At 40.1% G+C, this 26,498-nt stretch overlaps 1 protein-coding gene across 1 annotated transcript in view; it reads left to right on the top strand.

Moving 5' to 3' along the window:
- Positions 1–25,410, top strand: part of YWHAQ (tyrosine 3-monooxygenase/tryptophan 5-monooxygenase activation protein theta) — a 39,810-nt gene extending 14,400 nt beyond the window's left edge. Inside the window, exons 3-6 of the mRNA XM_054022191.1 lie at positions 16,512–16,635; positions 22,629–22,792; positions 23,229–23,324; positions 24,321–25,410. Coding sequence (XP_053878166.1) covers positions 16,512–16,635; positions 22,629–22,792; positions 23,229–23,324; positions 24,321–24,380 — 444 coding nt within the window. The 3' untranslated portion in view covers positions 24,381–25,410. The remainder of the gene's footprint in view (positions 1–16,511; positions 16,636–22,628; positions 22,793–23,228; positions 23,325–24,320) is intronic.
- The last annotated feature ends 1,088 nt before the right edge of the window (positions 25,411–26,498 follow it).

The following is a 26,498-nucleotide window of genomic DNA, read 5'->3' as shown; positions in this document are numbered from 1 at the left end:
GAGGCGGTAGCTAGGTCAATGAAAGAATTCTTTTGTCGACATAGCGCTGTGTACTCTGGGGGTTAGGTCAGCTTAACCTTGCCGCTCAGAAGTGTGGAGTTTTCACACCCCTGACTATTTAGCTGGGTTAATTTAGTGTAAACCAGGCCTCAGTCTTTAGTTCTGACTTAAATTTTGCCATCTCATTCCCCCATCTCATTCCCCCATTTGTCCTTTCTAGGTCATTAGTGAATATTTTCAACCCTGATAATAAGGGACTGTGCAGTATCATGTCAAATTTACCATTTATTCTTATTTTGTCTTTGCCAGTTTCTGATCAATGACAGAAGTTTAACTCTGATCTAGTGATTATGTAGTTTCCTTAAGACTTGTGATGGCCTTTAGGGTTCTAAAGTGCCTTTCAAACAATTCTATCCATTTATGAATTGCCTATAATATTAAATCTCCATTTCAAGATTACTGTGCCTCTGTGATCTTTAACTTCTGTAACTTTGCTACTTAATTCAGATGCCTATACTTAAACATACTGACTGGCACAAGCTTTTTTCCCTGCTAAGGGGCAGGCTATCCACCAGGTGAAGTGAAGAGCTGCCATTTTGAGGCAACTTTAAATTCCATGGATTTAGGAAAAACTTTTTAACTATAAGGATAGTTAAGGAGCCTGGAATAGGCTTCCAAAGAAGGTTGTGGAATCCCTGTCATTGTTAGGGCCCTACCAAATTCACAGCCATTAAAAACTCGTCACAAGACCCTGAAATCTGGTCTCTGTGGAAAAACTCCTTTTTTTGGTCAGGACCCTGCAATTACAACATTGAGAAATTTCAGATTTAAATGACTGACATCATGAACATTTATGATTTTTTAAAATCCTATGACTCTGAAATGACCAAAATGGATCATGAATTTGGTAGGGCCCTAGTCATTGCAGGTCTTTAAGAACAGTTTAGACAAACACCTATCAGAGATGATCTTGGTATACAGTAACTCCTCACTTAATGTCGTCCCGTTTCGTTGTTACATCGCTGATCTATTAGAGAACATATTCATTTAAAGTTGCGCAATGTTTGCTCATAATGTTTGGCCGTGGGGGCCTGGAACCAGGTGGGCCATTAGCTCCCCTCCACCACCCCCAGCGCCTCCCGCTCACCGGCAGCCCAGCCCAGCGGATCAGCAATTCCTCCCTTCCTCCCCATGCCTCCCACCTGCAGCAGTCAGCTATTTTGCGGGGTTCAGGAGGCTGTGGGGGGGAGGAGTGAAGACGCAGCCTGTCCCCTCTCCCCCCAGAGCCTCCTGAATGCCCCTTAATAGCTGATTGTCGTGGGTGGGAGGTGCGGGGAAGAAGGGGGGAGGCCTCCCGCCTGCAGCAATCAGCTATTTTGCAGCATTCACGGAGTCATGCAGCCTCCCCCTCCTCCCATCTGCAGCAATCAGCTGCCCCCCCACACACACACACTTTGAAAAGAACAGCAAGAGGAGCAGCCAGACACTCCCCCTCTTTCACCCTCTGATTCCACCACCTCAACCAAGCTTCACAATCATCATTGCTGAGTACAGTATTACACTGTTTATATACATATACAGTATAAAACTTCAATGTCTTTTGTCTGGCAAAAAAAATTAACCTCTTCTCTCTTCCCCCCCCCCCCCATTAAATCCTATGGGGAAATTGGATTAGCTTAAAGTCGTAATTTTCAAGAACTTAACTATAATGTTAAGTGAAGAGTTACTGTACTTGGTTCCAGGATGGATAAAAATCAATTATCTTTTTGACAATCTAAAAGTACCTTTTTAAAATTTAAATCAGATTTTTTTTAATTTAAATTTTTTCTTTTAAAAAAATCAGTTTAAAATTAAATCTGAATGTAATACAAAATGTGTTAAGGCCTAAATTTATAATCCCTTAAAACATTTAAATAAAAATAAATATGCTGAATCCATGAGCCTCGATCAAAAACTTTGAGTTCAAGTCTGCTTTTCTATATATAGAGAGAATCAAGGGTGGAGGGGAAGGACATCTAACTTTTGAGCTCATGTTTTATAAATATGGCACAATAGATCTGAATAAGTAACTCAGGAGACTTATTTTGCTAGAGACTTAAGCAAGTAGGAATTAAAGATCACTTTCACTTAGGCATATTTGAAAGGCTGACGTGAAATAATTAGTTTAATTCACTAACTCTACAGTTCATCCTTCTGTTTAATAAATCATTTAGTTATAAATAGAACAAGAGTACTTGTGGCACCTTAGAGACTAACAAATTTATTTGAGCATAATAATCTTCTCAAATAAATTTGTTAGTAGCTAAGATGCCGCAAGTACTCCTATTCTTTTTGTGGATACAGACTAACACGGCTGCTACTCTGAAACCTTAGTTATAAATGTGAAACATGTCTTGATAAGAGAAGTTTTGCATACGTAAATATTTTATTTAAATTACCAAATGGAAATCCTGGATTTCAATCAACAAATGATTTAAATTAATCTAGCCTGCTTGATCCTCAGTGCATAGGCTGGACTAGATGACTTCCCTAAAAGTCCCTTCCAGCTCTACATTTCTATGATTCTGTGACTTAGAACTATGCCATTAGTTATTAACACCATTTTAATCTACTTATTAAAAAACCTAACATCCTGCCTGGTGTCAGGGTGTCTCCACTACAATTAATTTTCATAAACTAAGATGGTGTCTTCCTGTGGACCTTTCCTGTTAAGGGGGGGAAAAACAGTTTCCTCAGGAGTTTCACTTGAATCACCACTTCTGCAAATGTCAGTGAGACCCTATTGTAGGATTCTTGTATACATAAAGAAATTTACTTAGTCCTTAGCCAGTCCTAAGCATTGGCTGCCAGTTCTTAAAACTACGTAGACAAGCATTCAGAATCAAAATGGAAAAAGCAGATTAGTTCATCTTATCCATTTCCATGCCACATAGGAGTGTTCCTGTGTTTTTTTGCAGAACGTCAGGTCATTTTAAACTATTCTAATAAAGGCCATTCCACTATTATTGGAAAGGAATTAAATGGAAAATCACTTCACTTGATCCCTAAATTGCTTATGGCATCTGGTAATAAAAGCCTAGTGTTTAAATAGCTTGTCATCCAGTCCCCTCTTAATGTCTTCAAACAGTAAACTGATGCACAAAAATTGGATCTACAAGAATGGTCTTGTCTCTTCTGGAATTCTGTTATGAAAAGTAAAATACCCTTACTGACTAGGGCCTGGGAATTTTTTTTGCTTTACTGGGGAAAAAAGGGACCACTAAAATTTATCAGCCTGAAATAGGCAATTGATGTTCAGATGTTTGGCAGGGGGACAGAAAAATGCAGTCATCCATAACTACAAGTGTTCTAAAGTCACACTGATCAGTGTGATATGAAACTAAAGCAACTTAGCACCTTTTTTAACTACTGTTGATACTATCACTGAAACTAATTTTGAGTGGGTGAGTTGGTCTAAGGCAGGGGTGGGCAAACTTTTTGGCCCAAGGGCCACACTGGGGAATAGAAATTGTATGGCAGGCCATGAATGCTCACAAAATTGGGGTTGGGGTGAGGGCTCTGGTTGAGGGTGCGGGCTCTGTGGTGGGGCTGGGAATGAGGAGTGTGGGGGCGTAGGAGGGTGCTCTGGGCTGGGACCGAGGGGTTTGGAGAGCAGAAGGGGGATCAGGGTTGGGGCAGGGGTTAGGATGTGAGGAGAGGCTCTGGGGTGCAGGTTCTGAGTGGCACTTACCTCAAGCAGCTCTCAGGAGCAGTGGCATGCCCCTTCTCCAGCTCCTACACATGAAGCGGCCCCCGACCCTCGGAGCGGGGCAATGCAGCTGCTTCCGGGAGACACGTGATGCGGCCCCTGACCCGGCGCCCCAACTGGAGTGCTGGAGCGGGGATTGGAAAACCTGCATCATGTGATGCTGTTCCTGCCCCCATGATGAGACATTGCAAACCCTTCCCAAAGCACCCTATGGCCAGTTGTACAGTGGGATAGCTACCACAGTGCACTGCTGTCTTTGCTGTTGCAAGGGCTGCTAATGTGGATGTGCTCCAGTGTCACAAGGAGCTCAGTGTGGTCACTCAACAGTGATTTAATTCTAGCGTTTTAATAAGTGGTATAACTTGTGGTGCAGAAACTTGCCAGTGTAGACATACCCTAAGTAAACTACTTCAACAGCTCCTGTAGTGTCACTTTGTACTGCAAGAGGTGGAAAACAGTTCTCTGGTGTATATTTGTATATATTGTTGCTAACTGTTCTTAAATACTTTCTCAGCACTATTTGTTCTGTCATAAGTAGCATCTTTTGATGACTGAATGGCAATGTTCTTAGGAACCTAGAAGTATTCAAATGTTCTGTATTTTTAAGTAGTTAGGAGAACTTGCTGAAGAAAATAGTATTAAAACTGAAGATACTATTTTAAGATCTGTGGGTAAAGCTGTTTGTAGAAATTAAGTTAGTTTCTCCCACATACTGCAGAAAGATTAGCTTTCCTTCAAGAGTTGAATGTTGGCTCCTGTTCAGACATCTAAGAACTTGGTTAAGTCAATCGTAGCTGGGATTTGCAACTAAATTTGTCTTGGTTTTAACATAAGATCACTAAAATCTGTTACTTCTACTCAAGCTGGAAAAGATTGCAGAAATTGAGCTCTTGCCTTTGAGCAGTATCAGCATTGACAACTGTGATCAGTATCTTAATATTCTCTTGCTGACTAGGCTGATCCTACTGAACTCTTTTTCTGAAGCTCAAATGATAAAGGACCTATCTTGTCTGCCTTGGTATAAAAAGTAGTGTTTGGGATTTACCTATATCATATTTACTGGATTTCAAGCTTTAGTAACCTTGAAGTGCTTTCTACAAAATTAAATTTACTGTTAAGATGCTGTTCCTTACAAGTCAGTCAATTGAGGTGCTGGTGGTACTATCTGAGTTAGTGCAAGAAACTTAAATGGCCCTTCAACTCAAGTGTTTAAGCAGTTTGACCTAAGAATGGGGATTTAATATAACCTGAACTTCATTCAGAGGGTAACTTTTATTACATCAGGAGTTCTGAACACTAACACACTTATTATTGCTTGAAACTAAATACTGACTCAACCAGCTCCTTTTTCCAACTAGCTTTTTTGTTTGCATGATGTTGCTTAACTATCTGTACCTAGTTATAAAAGCAAGATTTCTTATTTTTGCACCCCCCAAAATATGTTGAGTACTTTCAGGTATTCTGAGTTGAGGAGGTAAATACAAACTAATGTTTTATATCACCTTGCTTTTAACTACCTTGAAACCAAATAACTCAAGTACTGGTAGTATAATCTGTTTGGTTCTACTATGTGCAATCTACTGAATGTTGCTGTAGCATCCAGAACTTTTCAAACTGAAAGTACACAATGTAAAATTAAGATCTTCAAAGGGGCCTAAGGGAGTTAGGCACCTAATTCCCTTAGGCTGACTTAAAAATTGCAGCCTTAATATTCTTGGATTAATGTGGTCAGCAAATAGTCATTAAAGCTGACTTAGTTAATATTGTTCCTTTTGTGGGACTCCTTCAGTTAAAATAGTTTTGTTCTCAAACACTCAAAATTAGTGGCCAAGGTGGAAAGAGAGTAAACATAGAAGATGACATAGGTATACACTGAGTTACTTTTATAGTTGAAGACCTGCACTTTCAGGTACAAGAATCTAAGGGCTTGTCTATACTTACGCGCTGGTTCGGCGGCTGGCAATCAAACTTCTGGGTTCGATTTATCGCATGTTGTCTGGACGCGATAAATCGAACCCAGAAGTGCTCCCCGTCGACTCGGTAATCCTGCTCGGCGCGAGGAGTACACGGAGTCAACGGGGGAGCCTGCCTGCCGCGTCTGGACCGCGGTAAGTTCGAACTAAGGTACGTCGACTTCAGCTACATTATTCACGTAGCTGAAGTTGCGTACCTTAGTTCGAATTGGGGGGTTAGTGTAGACCAGGCCTTAGTAGCAGAAAACTTTACTAGAGAGTTTGAGGGAGGGAAAATAAATGGCCAGAATTTCACTATCGTATTTCTCCCTTTTGCTTACATTCTGTTAATCTAAACTCAATGTGGAATGTAAATGTGTAGTTAGTCAGTGCAGTGGTTCTCAACCAGGGGTATGTGTACCCCAGGAGTACACAAAGGTCTTTCAGGGGATACATCAGTTCATCTAGATATTTGCCTAGTTTTACAACAGGCTACATAAAATGCACTAGCGAAGTCAGTAAACTAAAATTTCATACAGACAAAATAAGAAAGTAAGCAATTTTTCAGTAATAGTGTGCTGTCACACTTCTTTGTATTTTTATGTCTGATTTTGTAAGCAAGTAGTTTAAGTGAGGTGAAACTTGGGGTATGCAAGACAAATCAGACTCCTGAAAGGGGTGTAGTAGTCTGCAAAGGTTGAAAACTATTGAGTTAGTGTATGGGCTGACAAAGGACTAAAATGCAAGCATGCAGCTGTGTAGCCTTAAAATGGGCTTGAGTACTGAAAGGAAGCAACGGCACATCCCCCTTCCATCTCCTACACGTAAGGGCAGCCAGGGGCCTCTTTCTGTCACTTCAAACATAAGCTTACCTGTTTTCACTTTGAAGATGCTGCAGAGCCTATCCTACTTTCTATCAGGATGCTGATTGTCACATTCAGTTGGCCTATGATGGCTGCCTCCATCCCTCACTTGTTAAATTTTGAAACAAGAGCCTTCATGTTTTCTCCCATGCTGCCCCTCATGCTTGGGAGGAGCTCCTTGTAAACATCCACAAACATGATTATCCTCCTTCAAAACCCTTCTTAATACTCTCCTTTTTCTGTGATTCCTACAAAAAACTTGACAACTCTTAGGCTGCTGATGTGCTGAGACCAGTGCCAATCACACAAACCAGCATTCTCATTGTTTCCTTGTATACTGCCTGTCACAGCTTCCAGCTGATTGCCCCTCTGTGACCATTCACTAGACTGCTATGAGGGAACCTAACGACTGGGTCTCTGGGTATTTTAAAGCTTCCGGAGCCTGAGAACATATCTACACTTACGCAGTGGCACTGGTATAGCGCTTCAGTGAAGATGCTACCTATTCTGACTGGAAGGGTTGTCCTATCAGCGTAGATAATCTACCTCCCTGAAAGGCAGTAGCTAGGTCAACCGGAGAATTCTCCCATCAACCTATCACTGTCTACACCAGGGGTTAGGTTGGTTTAACTGCATTGCCCAGGGTAGTGGATTTTTCACACCCCTGCACGACGTAGTTATACCGACCTAATTTCTTAGTGTAGACCAGCCCTGAATGAAGCCTAACTACTGCCTTATTCATGGGATCCCTGGACACACTTTAAGCACACACTCTTCTCTGTCATCTCCTCCTGAAAGCTAGAACCTACTATCCAGTTGCCTAGCCCATCAGCTCAGTGCTCACCCTTCAGATTTCCCCCGGAGCTTAAATACCCCCTCTCCCAGAACTCTACTTAAAGTTGTGAGCTTTCTGGATTATCTCTTCAAGGGATGAAGTGGTAGGTGTAGACAATTAACACATACAGACCCTTTGCAAATATTCTGACAGCATTGTTCTTTGCTTTAATCACGTAAGGCACAAGAGAGTATGGATCCTCTAGAACACAACATCCTAACTGCAGTGCCCATCACTAGCTCACCTTTCCCTTGGAAATCCCTGGAAATCACCTATGTTCAGGAAGGTAGGCAGCACAATGTGGTCCTGGTCCATAATTAGGGCTCCTAGGCACTACAGTTGTCCTAATAAATCAGCATTCTGCAGAGTAGAACAAAGCTGTGCTTGAGTAATGACAGATACATGGAATGCTTTCCTATCTCCACAGGTGTTTGGCACTCTGCATTATATCACCATCATTCATAGGCTTTACGGTCAAAAGGGATTATCATGACCATCTATTCAATTCAGTATTTACATTGATTAGTTAATGGATAAGCTTGAGGAGGCAGTTGTCAGTGGCCTTGAGCTGAACAACATTCTGCTTCAAGATCTTGAATACATTGACATTGTCTTGTTGGCTCAGCTTGGAAAATTGCACTCAGTGATGGCTGATGTGTTTGAGCAAGAAGCAGTGCACATTGGTTTGATTAGTTTTATCTGGACTAACTCCTTGGCCATTGCCATCAATCTGCTTGCAGCTCCAGATTACAACGGTCCCTGTATTACTGTGTCTGGATGGGATGTTGAGCAGATGTCAACTGTCAAATATTTGGGAAGCACTGTAAAAGGTTCTGGAGGATACTCAAAAGATGTGGACACTTGTGTTGCAGCAGCGACTGCTGCTACACTTTTTTTGAGCCCTTTGACCTCTGTGAGGATGTTGTGACATGAAGCTCTCCACAAAACTGTGGCTCTGTAGAACCACAGTTGTACCAAACCTGTTGTTTGGAAGTGAAATGTGGGTGCTGAGAGAGGCTGAAACACCAGGATTGATGTTTTCAATTCCCATCTTCATCAGCTGCTCCTTATGAAGTGGCAGGATGAGATCAGAAATTAGGATATTTAAAGCTCAACCCAGCAGCTGTCTCCATCAGCACCAGTTCAGTTTTGCTGGCGTTCTTGGCATGGACATATTGAAGACCAGCAAATTCTGAACAGTGTTTACCAAGGAATGCCGCTACGCAGTCAGCAATTACGAGGGTGCCGAAAGCTTCAGAGGCACAATATGATTGCCAGTGATGGATCTGATGTGACTATCCAGACAGACTACCTTAAGGACCTACCCAGAAATTTGATCCAGGTGGCACTTGATTTGCAAGGAGGCCACATCCATTTGGAATTTGTCGTCATGACCATGATTCAATACAGTAAGAACCTGTCTAGACAGGGGAAGTAGGAAGTTCTTGGTTTGGAACGGAATATTTTTGTGATTGAAGTTGACTCATTTTGGTGTCTTAATTATTCTAGCACACTTGCTCCATGTTGTTTGAGTATAGGTTTAGAAGTTGAAGAATCTAAATTCAGTTCTTGCTTCTGACAGACTTCCTTGGTGATTTTGGCAAACTTCTCACTTTATAAAAATGAGACACGTGTATCATAGAGGGGTATTACAAGTTTTAATCAAAACTTGTAAAGTGTGGAGGTCCTTGATAGAGAATTCGTTTTATGATTACATATTGGTGATGGTAAACGTGCTTTCCCACTCCTTAACTTGTTGTGTAAAAAGCAAAAGAGGGTCCTGTGGCACCTTTGAGACTAACAGTTAGTCTCAAAGGTGCCACAGGACCCTCTGTTGCTTTTTACAGATTCAGATTAACACGGCTACCCCTGATACTTGTTGTGTAAACTATTTCTCCTTGGCCACTGTGTAGACATGAATGGCATCAAATGTGTGTTTATGTAAACTATTTTAACATAGAATATATTATGCACACTTCAAATAAGTTTCCTGAACTTTTTGTTTCATTACGTAAAGTTAATTATAAATGTCACAAGTTGTGATGGGAAGAGAAGGAATCATTCATGCCACCAGTATTCAAGGTTACTGCTCACTTCACAAGTGACAATGTACATAAAATGAGTTATTTGTAAGACATTAAATGTTTTATGGAAAGGTAAGTATGTCCAAGTGGATGGAAGAGGAGAATAGGTGCCAGATTTTTTCTGCTCTTGGCTCTTTTACTGACTTACTGTGGTTTTTGGAGCAAGTCACTGAACTCTCCACTTCTGTATCACCATCTAAGGGTAGGTGGGTTGGGAGGGGAGAGATGACACCCTTTTCTGTGAGCTCTATAGATGAAAAGTAACTATAACACATCATATATCTTAGTTTATTTCACATCTACAAGTCTTTCTATATTGTGTATAGCATATTAATACTAGCTAAGACCCAACATTTGTTCAACAGACATACCTAAATTATTAGCATCAGTCCATCTTCTGAGCATGCTTTAGAAACATGCAATAACTTAATACTTTTACCACATGTATTTAGTTTTGGAAGCTGCCAAGAATGGTGAAGAAAAATCACTTGTTTAGTTGTTTGTACAGTATTTTAGATTAGCTAAATTCCGTAGAGGCGTCATTTACTTCATATCGTTTCAGTAGCTTCAGTGTTTCTGCTTTCTTGACACACTTCAGTTTGCAAGTAGAATAATAGGTAAATTTCTGTCAGTGTTACATGTTTTGTCTCTCTTTTTGTAGATAGCTGTTCAAGTACTTCTGTAACATTGTGTGGTACTAAAAGTTTCCAATAAATCTTCAGTTTACAGAAAGCATAAGTCAATTTAACTGATGAAATGAGGTCCTTTCCTAAACCCCTTCCACTAATATAGCTTTACTTGCTGAAATAACTAACACTTCCTAAAGTTGACATCAGTGATTTTGGAGGGGAGGGGGAATGGAAAGGCTGACATTGTTACAAACCAAAAAGTGACATGCTTTGACATCTTTGATTTTACAGAAAACCTTCTGTGTGAGATTTTCACTTCTTGAGTGTTAGCTCCTTAGACTGGCAGATCCCACTTACTTCTAAGGCTTTTTGGCAGAGGAGGGTAGACCATGAGCCAGGCTATTGCAGGCCACATCCTCCCAAGCAAAATTCTGTCCTCTGAATGTTCTACTTAGTTCCTCCTTGACTGTTTGAAGGAGGCTGGAAAAATTTTGCATGTCAGTTGTTGAGATTCAGGGGAACTTAAGCTACAATAGCTCATCTTGACACTACCTTCCAATCCAGTTATACTATGTGTACATTTCTATAGTGTTCTGACTGCTGATTTCTAGAGTGCTAATGGCTTTTATGCCCAGCATTGACCTCTGTCCTTGTCTCTTGATTTTTCTTTGCATCTTAATTCTAAGATGTTTATCTCACTACCGTGTTTTGCTTTATAACCCAGTAGTACACCTCTACCTCGCTATAATGTCCTCGGGAGCCAAAAAATCTTACCTCGTTATAGCGAACGTGCTTTGATCTGCTGGAGTGCGCAGCCCCACCTCCCCCCCCCCCCCCCCCCCCCCCCGGAGCACTGCTTTACCTTGTTATATCAGGTTGCGTTATATCCGGGTAGAGGTGTATGTGTGAATAGTTCATGTTCATTCCTGTGTGCATTATTTGGCACTTCTCAGGCTATGTCTACGCTGCACTTTCGTCAGTAAAACTTTTGTCGCTCAGGTGTGAAAAAACACTTCCCTGACAGACACAAGTTTTACTGACAAGAAGTGCTGTTGTGGAAAGGACTTTTTTGGCAGGAGACAGTCTCCCACCAACAAAGCTACCACTCCTCATTGGGGGAGCGGGGGTATTTTGTCAGCAGGAAAGCTCTCTCCTGCTGACAAAAAGCCGCTATATTGCATGCCTTATAGCGGCAAGACTTAAGCAGCATGGCTGTGCTGCTGTAAGCTGCACAGTGTAGCCTCAATACAGAACTCAGTCTTTCATCATGCTACGTCTTTGGCTACCGTGGCCTGGTCCCTGACTCTCTGAATTCCTCAGTCTTTACATTTGAGGGTAAATCATGTCACGCTGATTGTATCCAGTTCCTGATCTGAAAGAGGCAGAGAACAGTGATGTAGCGAAGTTTTTTAATGTAGTCCTAATATGGAACCTTGGGGGTACTCCACTGATAAATTTTCAGCATAGTAACATCTTAACATTTATTCCAACTTGTTCTTGCCTCTTAGCCAGTTTCTAGTCCATTGCAGTATTTTCCCTTTTTCGGGGGAGGAAGTCCCAAGAGCTCCTGCTTTGTGGTCTGGGAGAATGCTGGAGGTTGGGTACACATCCTTTACTCCCTTTTAGATTGTAATGCTCATTATGAGTGTTCCACAACTCCTGTAATATACAGATGATAATACTTGGTGATAACTGCCATTGGTGAGCTGCACTGAGAGAAGCTTTTGTCTCAATAAATACAAGTGTTGTGGAAATCTGTTTTCACCAAATCAGAAAAATATCAGTCTACACGCTTCTCTAAACAAACCTATATTCATGTAGTGTTTTCCAAGCAGCAGCTTAAATATGGTTAATAACGTTCCAGAAAAGCTCTTCTAGAGCATATCTTTAAGAGCAAGTAATCCAAAAAGTGACTTTTTTTTCTCACAAGCTGTTATGTTGAACAACCCTGCATTATACAGCTAACTTGGCGGCGGTGGTAGTTCACCAAATGTTGAATGTGATGAGCGTCACTGAATTCTATAATACCTTGTTTTGATCGACTTTGCCAGTCAGGCAAAAAATACGTTTTAATCTTATTGCTAACATATGTTATTGAGCAACTGTAGTGTAAACTTCATACTTGTATCTACTTCATGGGTTTGGATTTAATATAAACTGCCTACTTAGTAATTGGAATTTAATAAACTAGCTATAATTTGCAAGCTTAATGGATGCTTTCTGCTAATCTGACCTGTTAGTTCTCAGAGCAATTGAATAAGGATCTCAAATGCTTGGTGGAAAGGGATGAATTAGTTCTAAATTATTGTCTGAGACTGCAGAATTGCGTATTAGTATTCCCTTGAGGCATTATGAAGATGGTGGGTAAAATATGACTCTCGTGAAGTAATTGGTAGATGCTAAATCAGTAGTATCGTTTGGGGAAGAATAACAGTGTTTAATTCCACCACCATTTCTGCCCTTTAGCCATTACATTTGCCAATTACTCATTTTAAATATTGCAATGAAGCATGCAAATTATTTCAGAAATAATTGAAAACTCGGTCTCTGATGTGTTGAAGGATGAAATAAAGCCACCTATGATCCAGCTGCTTTGGGTGTAGTTCACAGAGAAGTCTGATGTTCATCACTGGAATGCCGTGCTGCTGTCATGTTGCTGGGGATGATGGCATGATGAGCCAATAGCTTGGGTCTCTTTGGGGGTGGAGGGACTTCTCCAGAGTGGATTATATATGGGGCATCTGTGTGTTGAGTGACTGGCCATAGATTCTGCGCTACGGTCCCTAGTTTCTGCAGCCTCCAAAACAGCAGTGTCAGCTCATGTGATGTGTGGAAAGATGAATTGTTTCAGGGGTCTTGAGTTTGGGGAACGTATGGTGTTAGTCCCGTGCAGCTAGCAGTAAAACACACAAGGTGCTGCACCCAATACAAGGTAAGAATATTGGAAAGGATAGTGGATCAGACCAATGGTCCATATAGCCCAATTTCCAGTCTTCCAACAGTGGGCAATGCCAGATGCTTCAGAGGGAATAAACCGAACTGGACAATTGAGTGATCCATCCTCTGTTGTTCAGTCGCATCTTGCAGTCAGAGGCTTAGGGAAACTCAGAGCATGGGGTTGCATCCCTGACCATTTTGGCTAATAGTTATTGTTGGACCTATCCTCCATTAACTTATCTAATACCCAGTTATTCTTTTGGCCTTCACAACATCCCTTAGCAGTGAGGTCCACAGATTGACTGTATTGTGTGAAGAAGTACTTCCTTATGATGTTTTTAAACCTGCTGCCTATTAATTTCATTGGATGACTTCTGGTTCTTGTATTGTGAATGGGTAAATAACACTTCCTTATTCACTTTCTCTACACCATTCATGATTTTCTAGACCTCTATCATATTCCCCCTTAGGTGTCTCCTGTCCAGGCTGAATATAGCCCCAGTCTTTTTAATCTCTCCTCATATGTAAACTGTACCAAACCCTTAATATTTGTTGCCCTTCTGTGTATCGTTTCCCATTCTTTTTTGAGATGGGGTAACCAGAACTACATGCAGTATTCAAGTTGTGGGCGTATTTCAAATCACTATAACCATCTTAGTCAGGTGGTCGGTAACATATTCTTACTGTTGTGCTCTTATTATTCAAGCATGACATTTCTGTTTGATTTGATTCATTTGAGATTTTTTACTATATTTGACTCTGCTTTCTTTCACATATACAGCAGGTAATAATTTTGGACATTTTAAAGATTGATTAATCACTGGACTGGAAGTTTGTGGTTGTCTAGGGGCTAGTGACAGGAAAATTATGAGCAAAATGTACTGGAAGCAAAAATTTGGACAGAAAACTGAATGAAAATTGGGAGTTTTTAAAGTTTAGTACATGTCCAAAATGCCACAATCAAGAGAGAAGACAACTTGACTTAAAAGTCCATCTGGGTTCAGTGGTAAAATGAAGGAAGCAAATAGAAATAAAAAAGCAATACATAACAAATGGAAACAGAATAAGTAACTACTGATTTATATCTTACTGTGAAGTGCAGAAAATTGACAAGAGTTCAATAAATAATTCTGTTCTATATTTGGAAAGAATCAGGATGATATCAAGAGGATGAAGTAGTATCCAGTCTATTAGTAACAAAGCAGGATGTTTAGACATCTACTAGGGATAAACATTTTAAAATCGGCAGGCTTCAATAACATGCACCTACAAGACCTAAAGGAGTTGGCTGAGGGGAATTAACAGCTCTTACTTTTTAATAAATCTTGAATACCAGGGAAGTTCTGGAAGAGTGCTAACATTGTACTAATATTAAGAGGTTAAGCCAGGTCACCTAGGAAGTATAAACTGGTTAACATGACATCAGTCCTGGGCAAAATAATGGGAAAGCTGGAATTATATTCCTATTCTCTTAGTTTTATGGAAAATTGATTTTGTCAAACCTGCTTTCATTCTTTGGAATTACAAGTTTGGTTGATTAGGCAATTGTGTAAATGTAATAAACTTAGGTTTATTTTTTAGGAGTTTTACTTGGTAAAGCATAACATTCTGATTTTAAAAATTAGCACTATACAATGTCAACAGAGCACATCTTAAATGAATTAAGAGCTGGTAACTGACAATATTTAAAAAATAGTCAGTAGGGAAATCATCAAATCAGATCTGTTTCCAGTCAGGTTCGACAGTGCTAATCAAAATTTTCATTAGTGATCGGGAAGTAAATATAAAATCACGGCTAATCAAATCTGAGGCTGGCATGCAGATTTGAGTAGTAAGTGACAGGGCAAACAGAGAACTGGATCACTTGGTAAACTGGGCTCATACAAATTAAATGTTTTAATACAGCCAAATGTATTGGACAAGCAGCTCAACATGAACTACCAATGCAATGCAGTGGAGAAAAGGGCTAATAGGGCCCTTGGATGTGTAAACGGGAGTAGTTAATAGGACTAGGGAGATGATTTTTACTTCTGTCTATGGGACTAGAGAGGCAGATATTGGAATACTATGTACAGTTCTAGTGTCCACTTTAATAGAAAAAAAATATTTTGGCAGCAGAAACCCAGAAAAATGGTTTTTGAGGGCTGGAGAAAATGCCTTGCAGTGGACTTAAGAAATTCAGTCTCTTCAGTTTATCAAAAAGATTTGAGGTGGCTTGATTATAGTGTACCTGCGGAGTGGGCAGGAGATGGGGTATGGGAACTAGAGAGATCTTTAGTCTACCAGGGAAAGGTATAACAAGAACTAATGGCCGGAAGTTGAAGCCAGACCTAATGTGTCCATTGCTTTTAATTTTGAATTTCACAATGAGGGTGATTAGCCATTGGAATAGTGGTGGGTTCTCCATCTCTTAGTCTTCAGATCAAGACTGGATGCCTTTCTGGAAGATATGCTTTAGCCAACCACATGCTGTGTTCAGAATGGGATAGCTGGATGAAATTTAGTGACGTCTCATGTACAAGAGGTCAGACCTTCTTGGTACCTTCTGGCCTTAAATTATATGAATCAATACATTCATCTACAGATAAAGGGTGCATGATGCACATGTACACTTGAACGTTTGGCCTGTAAATTGCCCCACTGTTTCAGTTAATTCCCTTTTGAGATTGCTGGGGTGGTCCATGTGTCTGAGCTGCTTCAGGTTCATACAGCCTTCTCCAGGCTCAGACATATGTTCATATTTTTAAGGTTATATTTATACCAATGAGGCCTAGAAACTATGTTCTGTGGAATGCAAGCTTTCATTTGAATCTGGATATCATGCTTGCTGGATAGCTACAACAAATTGGCAGACAAGTTTATACTCCACACCTAAATGTTCAGTCATAATTAACTAATGAATATCACTTAAGAAAACAAAAAAAATCCTGCTCACAGGTCTTGGCCATAAAGTGGAAAATAAAATTCCCTCTTTTTAAAGAGGCTTGAATTTCTGATGCATTGTGTTGTTTTTTCCCCAGTGAAATGGACTGGTTTCAGACTAATCTTCAGTTAAAATTATTTTCTTTTGGAATACATGGATTCTTCCTTAGTGCGTAAGCATATATTCAGGCCTGCTTTTTGCTATTAGATTTTGCCCTTTTCTAACTTTACTATCACTCTTTTTCTTTCCACAACGTTTTAGACAGCTCACCGAACTGGAGCCTTTAAAATGTTCTAGGCTTTTTAGTGTTTGTTACTATGCAAATAGTCTAATTCATTAAGTGAATATTCATTTGTCTAAAAGACATTGTTAAAGAATTTCTAAATACTTAACAGATTTTACTCTTACTTTGAGCTTCTTAGCATATGCGCAAAGTGCCTGAGGTGGTATGTGACCAGGATTACTTTATCTAAACCAGTATTTTGAGGATCTTCCATTGCAGTGCATGCAACATGCTAATGTCTCCTATTCCTGCTTTAGGAGCTGCTGGACAAATTTTTAATAGCTAATGCAACTAATCCAGAGAGCAAGGTATTCTACCTGAAGATGAAGGGAGACTACTTCCGATACCTTGCTGAAGTTGCATGTGGAGATGACAGAAAACGTAAGCATACTGTGTTCAACCATGCTCAAATAGTTAACGCTTACTTCTGTTTTGAGGTGGTGGGGAGAGAAAAGAGGAGCTAGAATGCACTGCATGTGTCACTAACTTTCATAACTCATATGCCACTCAATAAAATGGAGAGGGACTGCGTTTAGATCTGATCTCTCAATGCCAATTTTCAAAGTTTAGATTGACTTTTATTAGACCTCAAGTGTTCTGCACTGAAAGATTTCATTATATGGTGGAATGGAATTCAGTGTAGTATAGTCCCTTCCCCCACCTCCTCCCATGTGAATGACTATTGAAGAAACACACTTATTTGAAACTTCAAAAATACTCTTTAGGTGAAAGGTGTCCTAATGTCTTAAGAGATACTTAAAACTATACAATACTATACTATAAAAAAAATTGTATTTTTTTCCCCCAAGGTAAGTAGGCTAGAGGTATTGGGGAAAGAGGAAGAGGTCTACAACTTTCTGTCTGCATTGACCCTATCAACCCATAGTTTTAATTGGGCAAAACTTAACTGTCAAGCCATGACTCCTTGAGTCAGATGCAGCATTGTGTACACTAGGAATTTACTTGTCTCAGGGGTGTAAAAATCCTTCTGTCAATGTAGTTACTCCCTCTCGGGTAGGTGGATTACCTATGCCAACGGGAGAATCTGCATAGGTAGTGTCTACGCTGAAGTGCTACAGCGGCGTAGCTGTGCTGCTTGTAGTGCTTTAAATGTACACACATCCTAAATGAGATGACAAATGTAAATTAAATTACTACCTAGATGGACAAAGTGATACTAAAGTAATAGTAATCCGGTACCCTATCAAGAGAGAACACTTATGGTGAGTTCCAGTCTTAAGCTGTCTGATGCTGGTAGAGCTAGTACACTCCTTTTGTGATTCTAGTCTGTTTACTTCTGCTGATCCTGAAGGACTATAGTCCCTCAGAAACCTCAGCAGCCATTAGGACTTTCTGCAGCGGTGGAAAGAAACAGCCTATCGCTTGATACGGGCATTCAGACACTGTTAGCAGTCAACAACTGTTCTGTGGACTATAGAAAATTGTTCACCATAACAGTTAAACTAGATGTTCAGAGGACACGTTGGAATGAGTAAGAGAACTATCCTGTAAGGTACCCAGATGTCACAGCAAGGGCAATATAAAACTTGGGCAGGTATTCAGAATTAGTGATAACTCCACACAGCTCAAGGTAGTCCTGGAGTTCTGCCATGATAGAGAAGGGAGTTTGCCAGTCCCTGAGGAGCTGAGCTGTCAGCTGGCCATAGAACAGAATGGGTTGCTGATAGTGTCAACCAGTTGTAAATGAATCCATTAAAACCAGATGTGAGGGAGGGGCATGGAGCTGATTTTCACTTACACAAAGGCCTTATTAACACTTTTTCTGGCAGTGTAAAGGAACCTCAAAATGGGTGCAAATGTAAAATGGTGTAAAGAGGCCTTGATGTAAATGGGAACTGAATCTAAAACTCTTAAAGCCCTTGGCCCTAACAGGACTGTTGCAGAAAGTCAAAGCCAGTACCATAGCATCAAGGGAAAAGCTTTATATAAGGCTATCATTGAATGTAATCAAGCTGTCAACGCTATCTTTGTTCAGCTTCCATGATAGTCTTACCTCCATTTTAATCTCCAATACCCAATATAACTCTAAGGGCTTGTCTAAGCACAGAAGTTGCACTAATTTAAACTTGGGTTTTAAAACCCATTTTTTGTAAACGGATGCAAATCCCTGTGTGGATACTTCTATAGGCAGGGCCACCAGCCCCGCCTGTGGTTTTAACATTCCTTGACATTTTCCATAATAAGACCCTGTTTTCAGTGGCTTATAACTTTGTCAAACCATTTGGGTTAATGTTTTCTGGCAGGTGTTTGCCTCAGGCTAAATTTGTTTAGAAATTTTCAGCCAAAATGGTTCAGTAGTTTCCAAAAACAGAGAAATGCTTTGCCCATGCAACAAAATTCTAATGGACTTTTCTTTGAAAAGCTTTGGAGCACAGATTTGAAATTTGGCAGGAGGTGGCCTTTGTGTCAGGGATGTGCCTTTTCCATCCCAGTGAATATCTACCCAAATTTGGCTATGTTATAAGCCTTTGAAGAATTGTACTTCCCCCATGTCCAATAGGTACTGCCTAATTTTTAACAGCTAACTTCCCTGAAGGTTCCATCTGCACTGAGTATGCTGCAGCCCAGGGCTAAGCAGGACTTTACCTGTTACCGCTGCTCTGGGCTGCTGCAAGCCAGCCTGGATTCACGCACCTCAAATGAGAGCATTGAGACTGTCTCTCCTGTTCCCTCAATGATCCCCCTGATGGGCCCAGGCAGCATGGAAGAGGAATCTGCCTGACTGTAATGCAGATGAGACAAAAACCAGACCTTGAGAGGAAGTAGATTGGGATGAGGAAACTGGGGCTAGAGATTGGCAGGAGTTGGGGAGGGGGAATGGGACACAAAACAAAGTTACAGACTGAGAGCCAGAGTGGGACACCTGGAGTGGGGGAGAGATCAGAATCCTGAAGAATGGAGACTGGGACTGGCTAAGTGAAGAGATTGGGACTGGGATAAGGAGCCAGTGTGGGAAAGAGATGGGACAGGATGGAGGAAGGGTATGTGGAAAAAGGAGTTAAGCTTAGTCGGCGGGAGAAAGGGGGAGGGGGGAATTAAGGTACACAGTCTTCCAAATTCTTGAGGGGGGACACACACTATGAGCTATTCCATTAGCTCAAGTGGCAGACGTGCATGGTGTATCTACAAAAAGAACAGGAGTACTTGTGGCACCTTAGAGACTAACAAATTTGTTAGTCTCTAAGGTGCCACAAGTACTCCTGTTCTTCTTTTTGCGGATACAGACTAACACGGCTGTTACTCTGAAACCTGTCATGGTGTATCTAATGGTTCCTGCTAATCTATGTGGGTGTCAATATGATGCCACAGGATGGAATTTGTTTTTAGTTTGTATTTTAAAAACCTAGGAAATTAAACACACATTGTTTAAAATACAGTTTTCAAGATTACAAAGTCAAGAACTCGGAAGTTAAATGGCAGAATTCAGGTTGCCTGTACATGTGCACTATAGAATCATAGAATGGTGGTAAGGACCTCAAGTGGTCATCAAATCCATCCCCCTTCACTGAGGTAGGACCAAATAAACCTAGACCATCCCTAATAGCGGTTTGTCCAACCTGTTCTTAAAAAGCTCCAATGGAAGCCTATTCCAGAACTTAACTATCCTTAGAGTTTGGTTTCTCCCCCCACCAATATCCTGCCTAAATTTCCTATCCTGCAGGTTAAGTGTATTACTTCTTGTCCAACCTTCAGTGGACATGGAGAACAATTGATCACTGTCCTCTTTAGAAGAGCCTTTAACATACATTTGAAGACTTATCAGGTCCCCTCTGTCGTCTTTTCTTAAGACTAAACATGCCCAGTTTTTAATCTTTCTTTATAGCTCAGGTTTTCTAAATGTTGTATCACTTTTTGTTGCTCTCCTCAACTCTCTCCAGTTTGTCCACATCTTTCCTAAAGTGTGGTGCCCAGAATTGGAGACAGTACTCCAGCTGAGGCCTCACCAGTGCCCAGTACAGCAAGACAACTACCTTCCATGTCTTACATATAACATTCCTCTTAATATCCCTCAGAATATTAGCCTTTTTTGCAGCTGCATCTTTGTTGACTCTCATTCAGTTTGTGTTCCACTATAGTCCCCAGATCCTTCAGCAGTACAACTGCATAGTCAGTTATTCCCCAATTTGTGTGTGTGGTTTTTTTGTTTTGTTTCCTAAATGAAGTACTTTGCGTTGGTCTTTATTGACTTTCATCTTGGGGGTTTTTTAGACCAATTTTCCAGTTTGTCAAGGTCAGTTTGAATGCTAATCCTGTTCTGTAAAGTTCTTGTAACCCTTCCCTGCTTAGTTCATCCACAGATTTTATTGGCATACTCTCTACTTCATTATCTAATTTGTTGATGAAAATATTGAATAGTACCAGACCCCGTGCAGGATCTCAATAGATATGCCCCTCCCAGTTTGACAACTACTCAGAATTTAGGCCATAGAAGGATCATCATAATCATGTAGTCCAGTTGTTCTTAACCTTTACTGCAGCCTGCACCCCTTTGGTTCTCAAAATATGTTCTCGCACCCCTTATCAAAAATCGTTGAAGTAGATCAGTTCTTTAAACCTAGATATATTTTTTTTTTATATTATAGTAATCATTCATAAATACGTAGGTTTGATGAAACAGAGTAGTTGTACTTACGTGCCTGTGCTTAATTTGTGTTTTCAGTGATTTACCTTCTAAAAAAATCTGGCATGTCTCGCACCCCCAGGAGGTGTGTGTACCCCACTGACCTAGTCTGACCACCTTCCCATCGCAGGCCACAGAACCTCACCTGCCCACTCTTGCAGTAGGCCCATAACCTCTTGCTAAGTTAATGAAGTTCTCACATCTTGATTTAAAGACTTTCAAGCCAGAGAATTCACATTTACTTGAATTCAAATCAGTAAGTGACCCATGCCCGATGGTCCAAGGGAAGGTGTACTCTTTCAGTATGGCCTTTCAACCAGTTACGTATCCACCTTATAGCAAATTTATCTAGACCACATTTCCTAGTTTGCTTATGAGCATGTCATGTGGGACTGTCAAAAGCCTCATTAAAAATCAAGATATATCAGATCTCCCCCACATCCCCAACATTCACTAGGCAAGTAACCCTATCAAAAAAGAACATTACATTGGTTTGGCATGATTTGTTCTTGACATACCCATGCTGGCTATTTCTTATTACCCTGTTATCCTCTAGGAGGTGCTTACAAATTGTCTAATAAATTGTACCAGTATGACAGTCCGTATTTACATGATCACATATTATTTTTGCCATAGGACCTCTGCCTCATTCAGTGCATAGAATGAACTGTGCTCATTTAATGAGAAGTTGTTCCTAGTTTTCTCCTTGTTGCTCAGTGCATGGCCCCCTCTCTTCACTGCTCATTATTCAAGTCCTTCTATGAAGACAATTATTTCCTCATGAGCTTTTCTATGGCAATTATCACGACAGTATTTAGTAGAGTGCTTTACAAGTATTACTGAATTTATTTTCACAGCACGCCTGTGAGATGGGAGGAGTTGGGGGAGTATTATCCCCATTTTAGAGATGGGGAACAGTCGCAATAATATGGTCAAAAGTATTTACTCATTTTGTTGCCCAGTTAGATACGCCTAATACCCAATTGAGTTCTTAGTATTATATCACACTTCATATGTTGAAAGCACAGCTCCCACTGATGTGCGTGCTCAGCAGTTTTGCAGATCTCAGTTTGGACACCCAGAAAATGAGGAACACCCAATTAGTGACTACCTGTGAAAAGATTGATTTAAGTGACCTATGTACCATCATAGAAGCTCTGTGGCAGGGATAGAATCCAGATTTCCAGGGCAGTATTAAATAGCCTTGACCATGAAAACATTTTTTTGTTTTTGTTTTTTATCATTTGCCTCACTTATTACATACACCTTCCTGCTTCTGCAACAAACAAAGCAGGAGTGCTATAGACACCAACCTCCTTTACTACATAACCCTGATGCATCCCCAGAGCAGCTCCACTCCACTGGAGTCCTGTGGAAAAATTGTATGTGATCATGTAATTAAAGATTCATACACATAAGAGGGCTAAATAAAGGTTACATGGGCAACCTTAGTTCTGGGATTTCCGGAGTCCTTCACTTTGCAATTTTAATCTTAACATGTTTTTTTGTGTGTAATATCTGTTTAGTTTGAGCCTATAAATGTCAGTATACAGTTGCCCCAGTTTAAAAGTCACACCCTTAGTTCAGCCAATGCAACTGTTTCTTTCAGCCTAAATAATGAGGCTAAGCATTTCTCTAAGAAGGTATTTTAAGCTAGCGCGGAGGGACTCAGCTTGCACTTTTCTCTATATCATCCCCCTTTTTATGTTGAAATGTTCCTGTTTCTCAACAGAAACAATAGAAAATTCACAAGCAGCTTATCAGGAGGCATTTGACATCAGCAAGAAAGAGATGCAACCTACACATCCAATTCGTTTGGGCCTAGCTCTTAACTTTTCTGTATTTTACTATGAGATCCTCAACAACCCTGAGCTTGCCTGCACGCTGGCTAAGACAGTAAGTTGCTCTATCTTTTTTTGGCAGGAGGGTAATTCTAATTAATGGAAGCTAATCTGAATAATGTGAATTGATCAGTCTGTCTTGTACAATAAAATCCTATTTCATTTAATGTATTTGATTTGCAGGTGCCTACTGTCAACTGACTTAAAGGGACACTGTCAACTTTAAAATTCTTTCAGTAACAAATATTGTAACCTAAACATACAAGATTTGTGCTGTTTTAAGCTTTTTTTACCAACTCAGGCAATGCAAATCAATGAAATTCTTTTCACTTTCTTCAATGCTGCATGCTTGTTTATTAAAGCTGTCTTCATGGAAAAAGGTTAAACTTAATTTTGAATTGTCCCTTTAATATCTACCCCTAGTAACACTAATAAGAATATTCATAATCAGTACCTCAATGTAAATATGAAAAACAACTTAATTATTCTAGGCTTTTGATGAGGCTATCGCAGAACTTGATACGCTGAACGAAGACTCATACAAAGACAGTACTCTCATCATGCAGTTGCTTAGAGACAACCTAACAGTAAGTTTCCCTTTTGTGCTAATTGGTCCAATAGTTGTAATTGTATAATGGCTATACTTAGACCTCATTTGTGTGATAAAACCAAAACATGGTCTTTATCTAGCACTGAGCATCCTGATATTTAGGCCTATTATGTGCTGTATTGAAGAGTTACTCTCATAAGTAGGTTGATGTCTAATTTAAACTTTAGTGTGAAAAATTAATTGCATTAAACTAATCTGTGGCAGATTCAAACTTGGTTTGGACTAAAATAATAGCATGAGTTAGTCAGTTTCCATATAGCTAAATACAACTTCACTTTCATCATAAGACCAACAGGCTCATTTGACTTAGCAGATAGTACTATAAATCTGGTGGAAAAAATGATGATGATCCAGTCATTAAGACGAGAATGAAAAAAGTTAACTGTCTTAAAAGTATTACTGGTTCCAGCAATATTCCCCCATACTTAAATGGGGAATACGGCTGGAACTTTTAGTACTTCTAAAACTGGAATGAACTTTTAAGATGCACCAACTGTATACTATGCTAACAGTCTAAGGGAGAGCTAGCTACATACTCCAGCAATATTCCTCACTGTAGTTTTCCATAACAATAGGAATTGTGACCTTGACTTGTGAGGTGAAAGTGCAACCAGAGAGGGATATCTTGGCATTCCAGAGAACAGACTTGTGTATTTCTTAAGTGCCAATAGTATAATTGGGTACAATATATTAAACAGATCTGTCTTTGTTTAGCATTATGTCCACTTGGGCTAGTTAAATATTAAACAATTATGTATATGGCTGTACCCTATAGATGAGAAGGTGCTCACCATAAGCCATTGGAAGCTCTGCAAATTAAAGCAACAGAGCTTTACACCTCCAAACTATAGCACTTAACAAATGTAGAACTCCTCCCATCTAGTCCTTGACTTTAGTAATAGGACAGTTGGTGCTAACATGGAGGGTAGATGAGAAAGTTTTCATGCTGATGTGGCTTTTTTCTTATTTCTAGTTATGGACATCAGACAATGCAGGAGAAGAATGTGATGCTGCAGAAGGTGCAGAAAACTAAACTGCACATGGGGTGTGTCATTCTCTCTTCCCTTCTCAAGAAACCTTTTTACACGTCTCCATTCATTATAGCTCCACTTGGATTTCCTATAGCAAAGAGAACCCATCCATGTGTATGGAAATCAGTTTATAGTCTTTTCACACTGCAGCTTTGGGAAAACTCCATTCCTTGATTTGTGTTTGTCCTGGCCTTCCCTGTGTGCGGTTACTGCTGTAGAAAAGTATTAATAGCTTCATTTCATATAAACATAAGTAATTTCCAAACACTTATGTAGTGGACTAAAGTGTACCTGGTATTTAAAAACAAAAATCTGAACCAGTTCCTGCAAGTTGACTGTGTTTTGTATTCAGTAAAGATATTAAAATGTAGTTAATTGCAACTAAAGAGTGTTCAACATAGCTTTCTAATTCTCCACATTCCCTCTTATTCTGCAGGGTTTCCTTTCAGTAACTTACTTTCTCATGCTACTCTGTATTCTTTTCATGAAGGTTATGGAAGTATTGGGCCAGATGGAAAGTTTGGCATTTTTAGGTTGAGAATTACCAATTGAGTTGCCTTCTGTGTAATATACTGCAGGGGCTACTGTATGTCTGCGTGAAAATGAGGGTGTCTTCTTACTCAGTCTTCAGTTGCTGCTGTTTATAAGTTGATATCCCTTCCCAATAAAAGTCACTTACACTCCTGCCTTTGTAGTTCTGGTATTCACTTTACTATGTACTAGAGACAGCATGGAACTGCTGGAATACAGACAGTGCTTTTTGGCAGACTAAAGTGCATGTCATTTCTTAATACACTGGAATGGGAAAACCAATTCAAGTTCACATGTTCAAGTATAACATTTAGTACTTTTCCATGCAGATTTGTGCACATGTGAGAAGGTGTCAAGTTTGTCCAGTGATTGTTATTTAGAGAGTTGGACCACTATTGTGTGTTGCTAATCATTGATTGTAGTCCCAAAAAAGCCTTGTGAAAATGTTATGCCCTATGTAACAGCAAAGTAACATTAAATAAAATTACATTTTATAAACCACTTACTGTTTTTGTAACAATTCCATGCAGTTACCTTAAGAGCTGAACTATAGCAAATCTTGCTATGAGAAATGTCCTTCTCAAACCTGTAACTCCTACTTAGTCAATTGTTCGGGTGAATTCACTTTGTATTTACATATTAATGGATTGTATGAAAATACCTGAAAGTTAGTTATTCATATGAATAGTTCATAGGGACAGATAATCTTCAAAGTATAACCTGTAGCATGTGTCCTTCTTCTTGAAGCTACTTGTACTGACAGAAATTCTTGTATAAGACAGAAGCTAAGCAGTTAAATACCAAGTACTACTCCTTGCTACTAAGAGTTGAAACAGCCTGATGTGTATTCCATTGCTGCAAATCTGTTATCTCCTGATTCTTCAAGTGGCATCCCTGTGGGTGCTCCACTGTAGGTGTGCTTGCATCCCTGCACTGCTAATCGGGGTGTCAGTTTGGTAGCAGTGTCAGTTAGGCCCTACACATTCACTGCCCCTCCTCATGCTACATCATGAGGCTAACCCCCTTCAGTTTTTCCTCATCCACCCCGGCGAGTGACGCAGCTATTCGCAGTCCATTAAGACTATATTACTTCAATTTGATTTCTATAGTTGTTATAGTTTTTTTATTTTTCTGATATGTAAACTATTCAAAACTGACTTTTTATGAATGGATGCCGGAGTCGCATCATGACCAATTTAAGGCCATTGTCCAGGAGGGGCCAGTTAGTGTGAAGACATTGCTGCAATCTTCCCTCGATGCAGTCGACACGGTGACTAGGTCCACCTCCACGGCAGTGGTGATGTGACAGGCATCTTGGCTCCATCTGTCAAGCTTCCCGAAGGAGGTACAGTCTACAGTTAGACTTCCCTTTTGAGGGCACAAAGCTCTTTGCGGAGAAGATGGATGCCTCTCTTCATACCCTGAAGGACTCTAGGGACACTCTCCAGCTGCTGGACATTGACAAAGACTGTTCAGTTCCCAATCCCAGCGTAGACCCCACACATCTCAATATATGGCTCAACGTAGGAGCCACAGAAAAAAGGCAAATTTCCCAAGAGCAAATCATCTGGCCTACAGTCTTCTTTATC

Source organism: Malaclemys terrapin, chromosome 3, assembly GCF_027887155.1.
Source record: "Malaclemys terrapin pileata isolate rMalTer1 chromosome 3, rMalTer1.hap1, whole genome shotgun sequence".
NCBI classification, from domain to species: Eukaryota; Metazoa; Chordata; order Testudines; family Emydidae; genus Malaclemys; species Malaclemys terrapin.
Note: the sequence above shows the minus strand (reverse complement) of the source record. Positions and strands in the feature narration are given on the sequence as shown.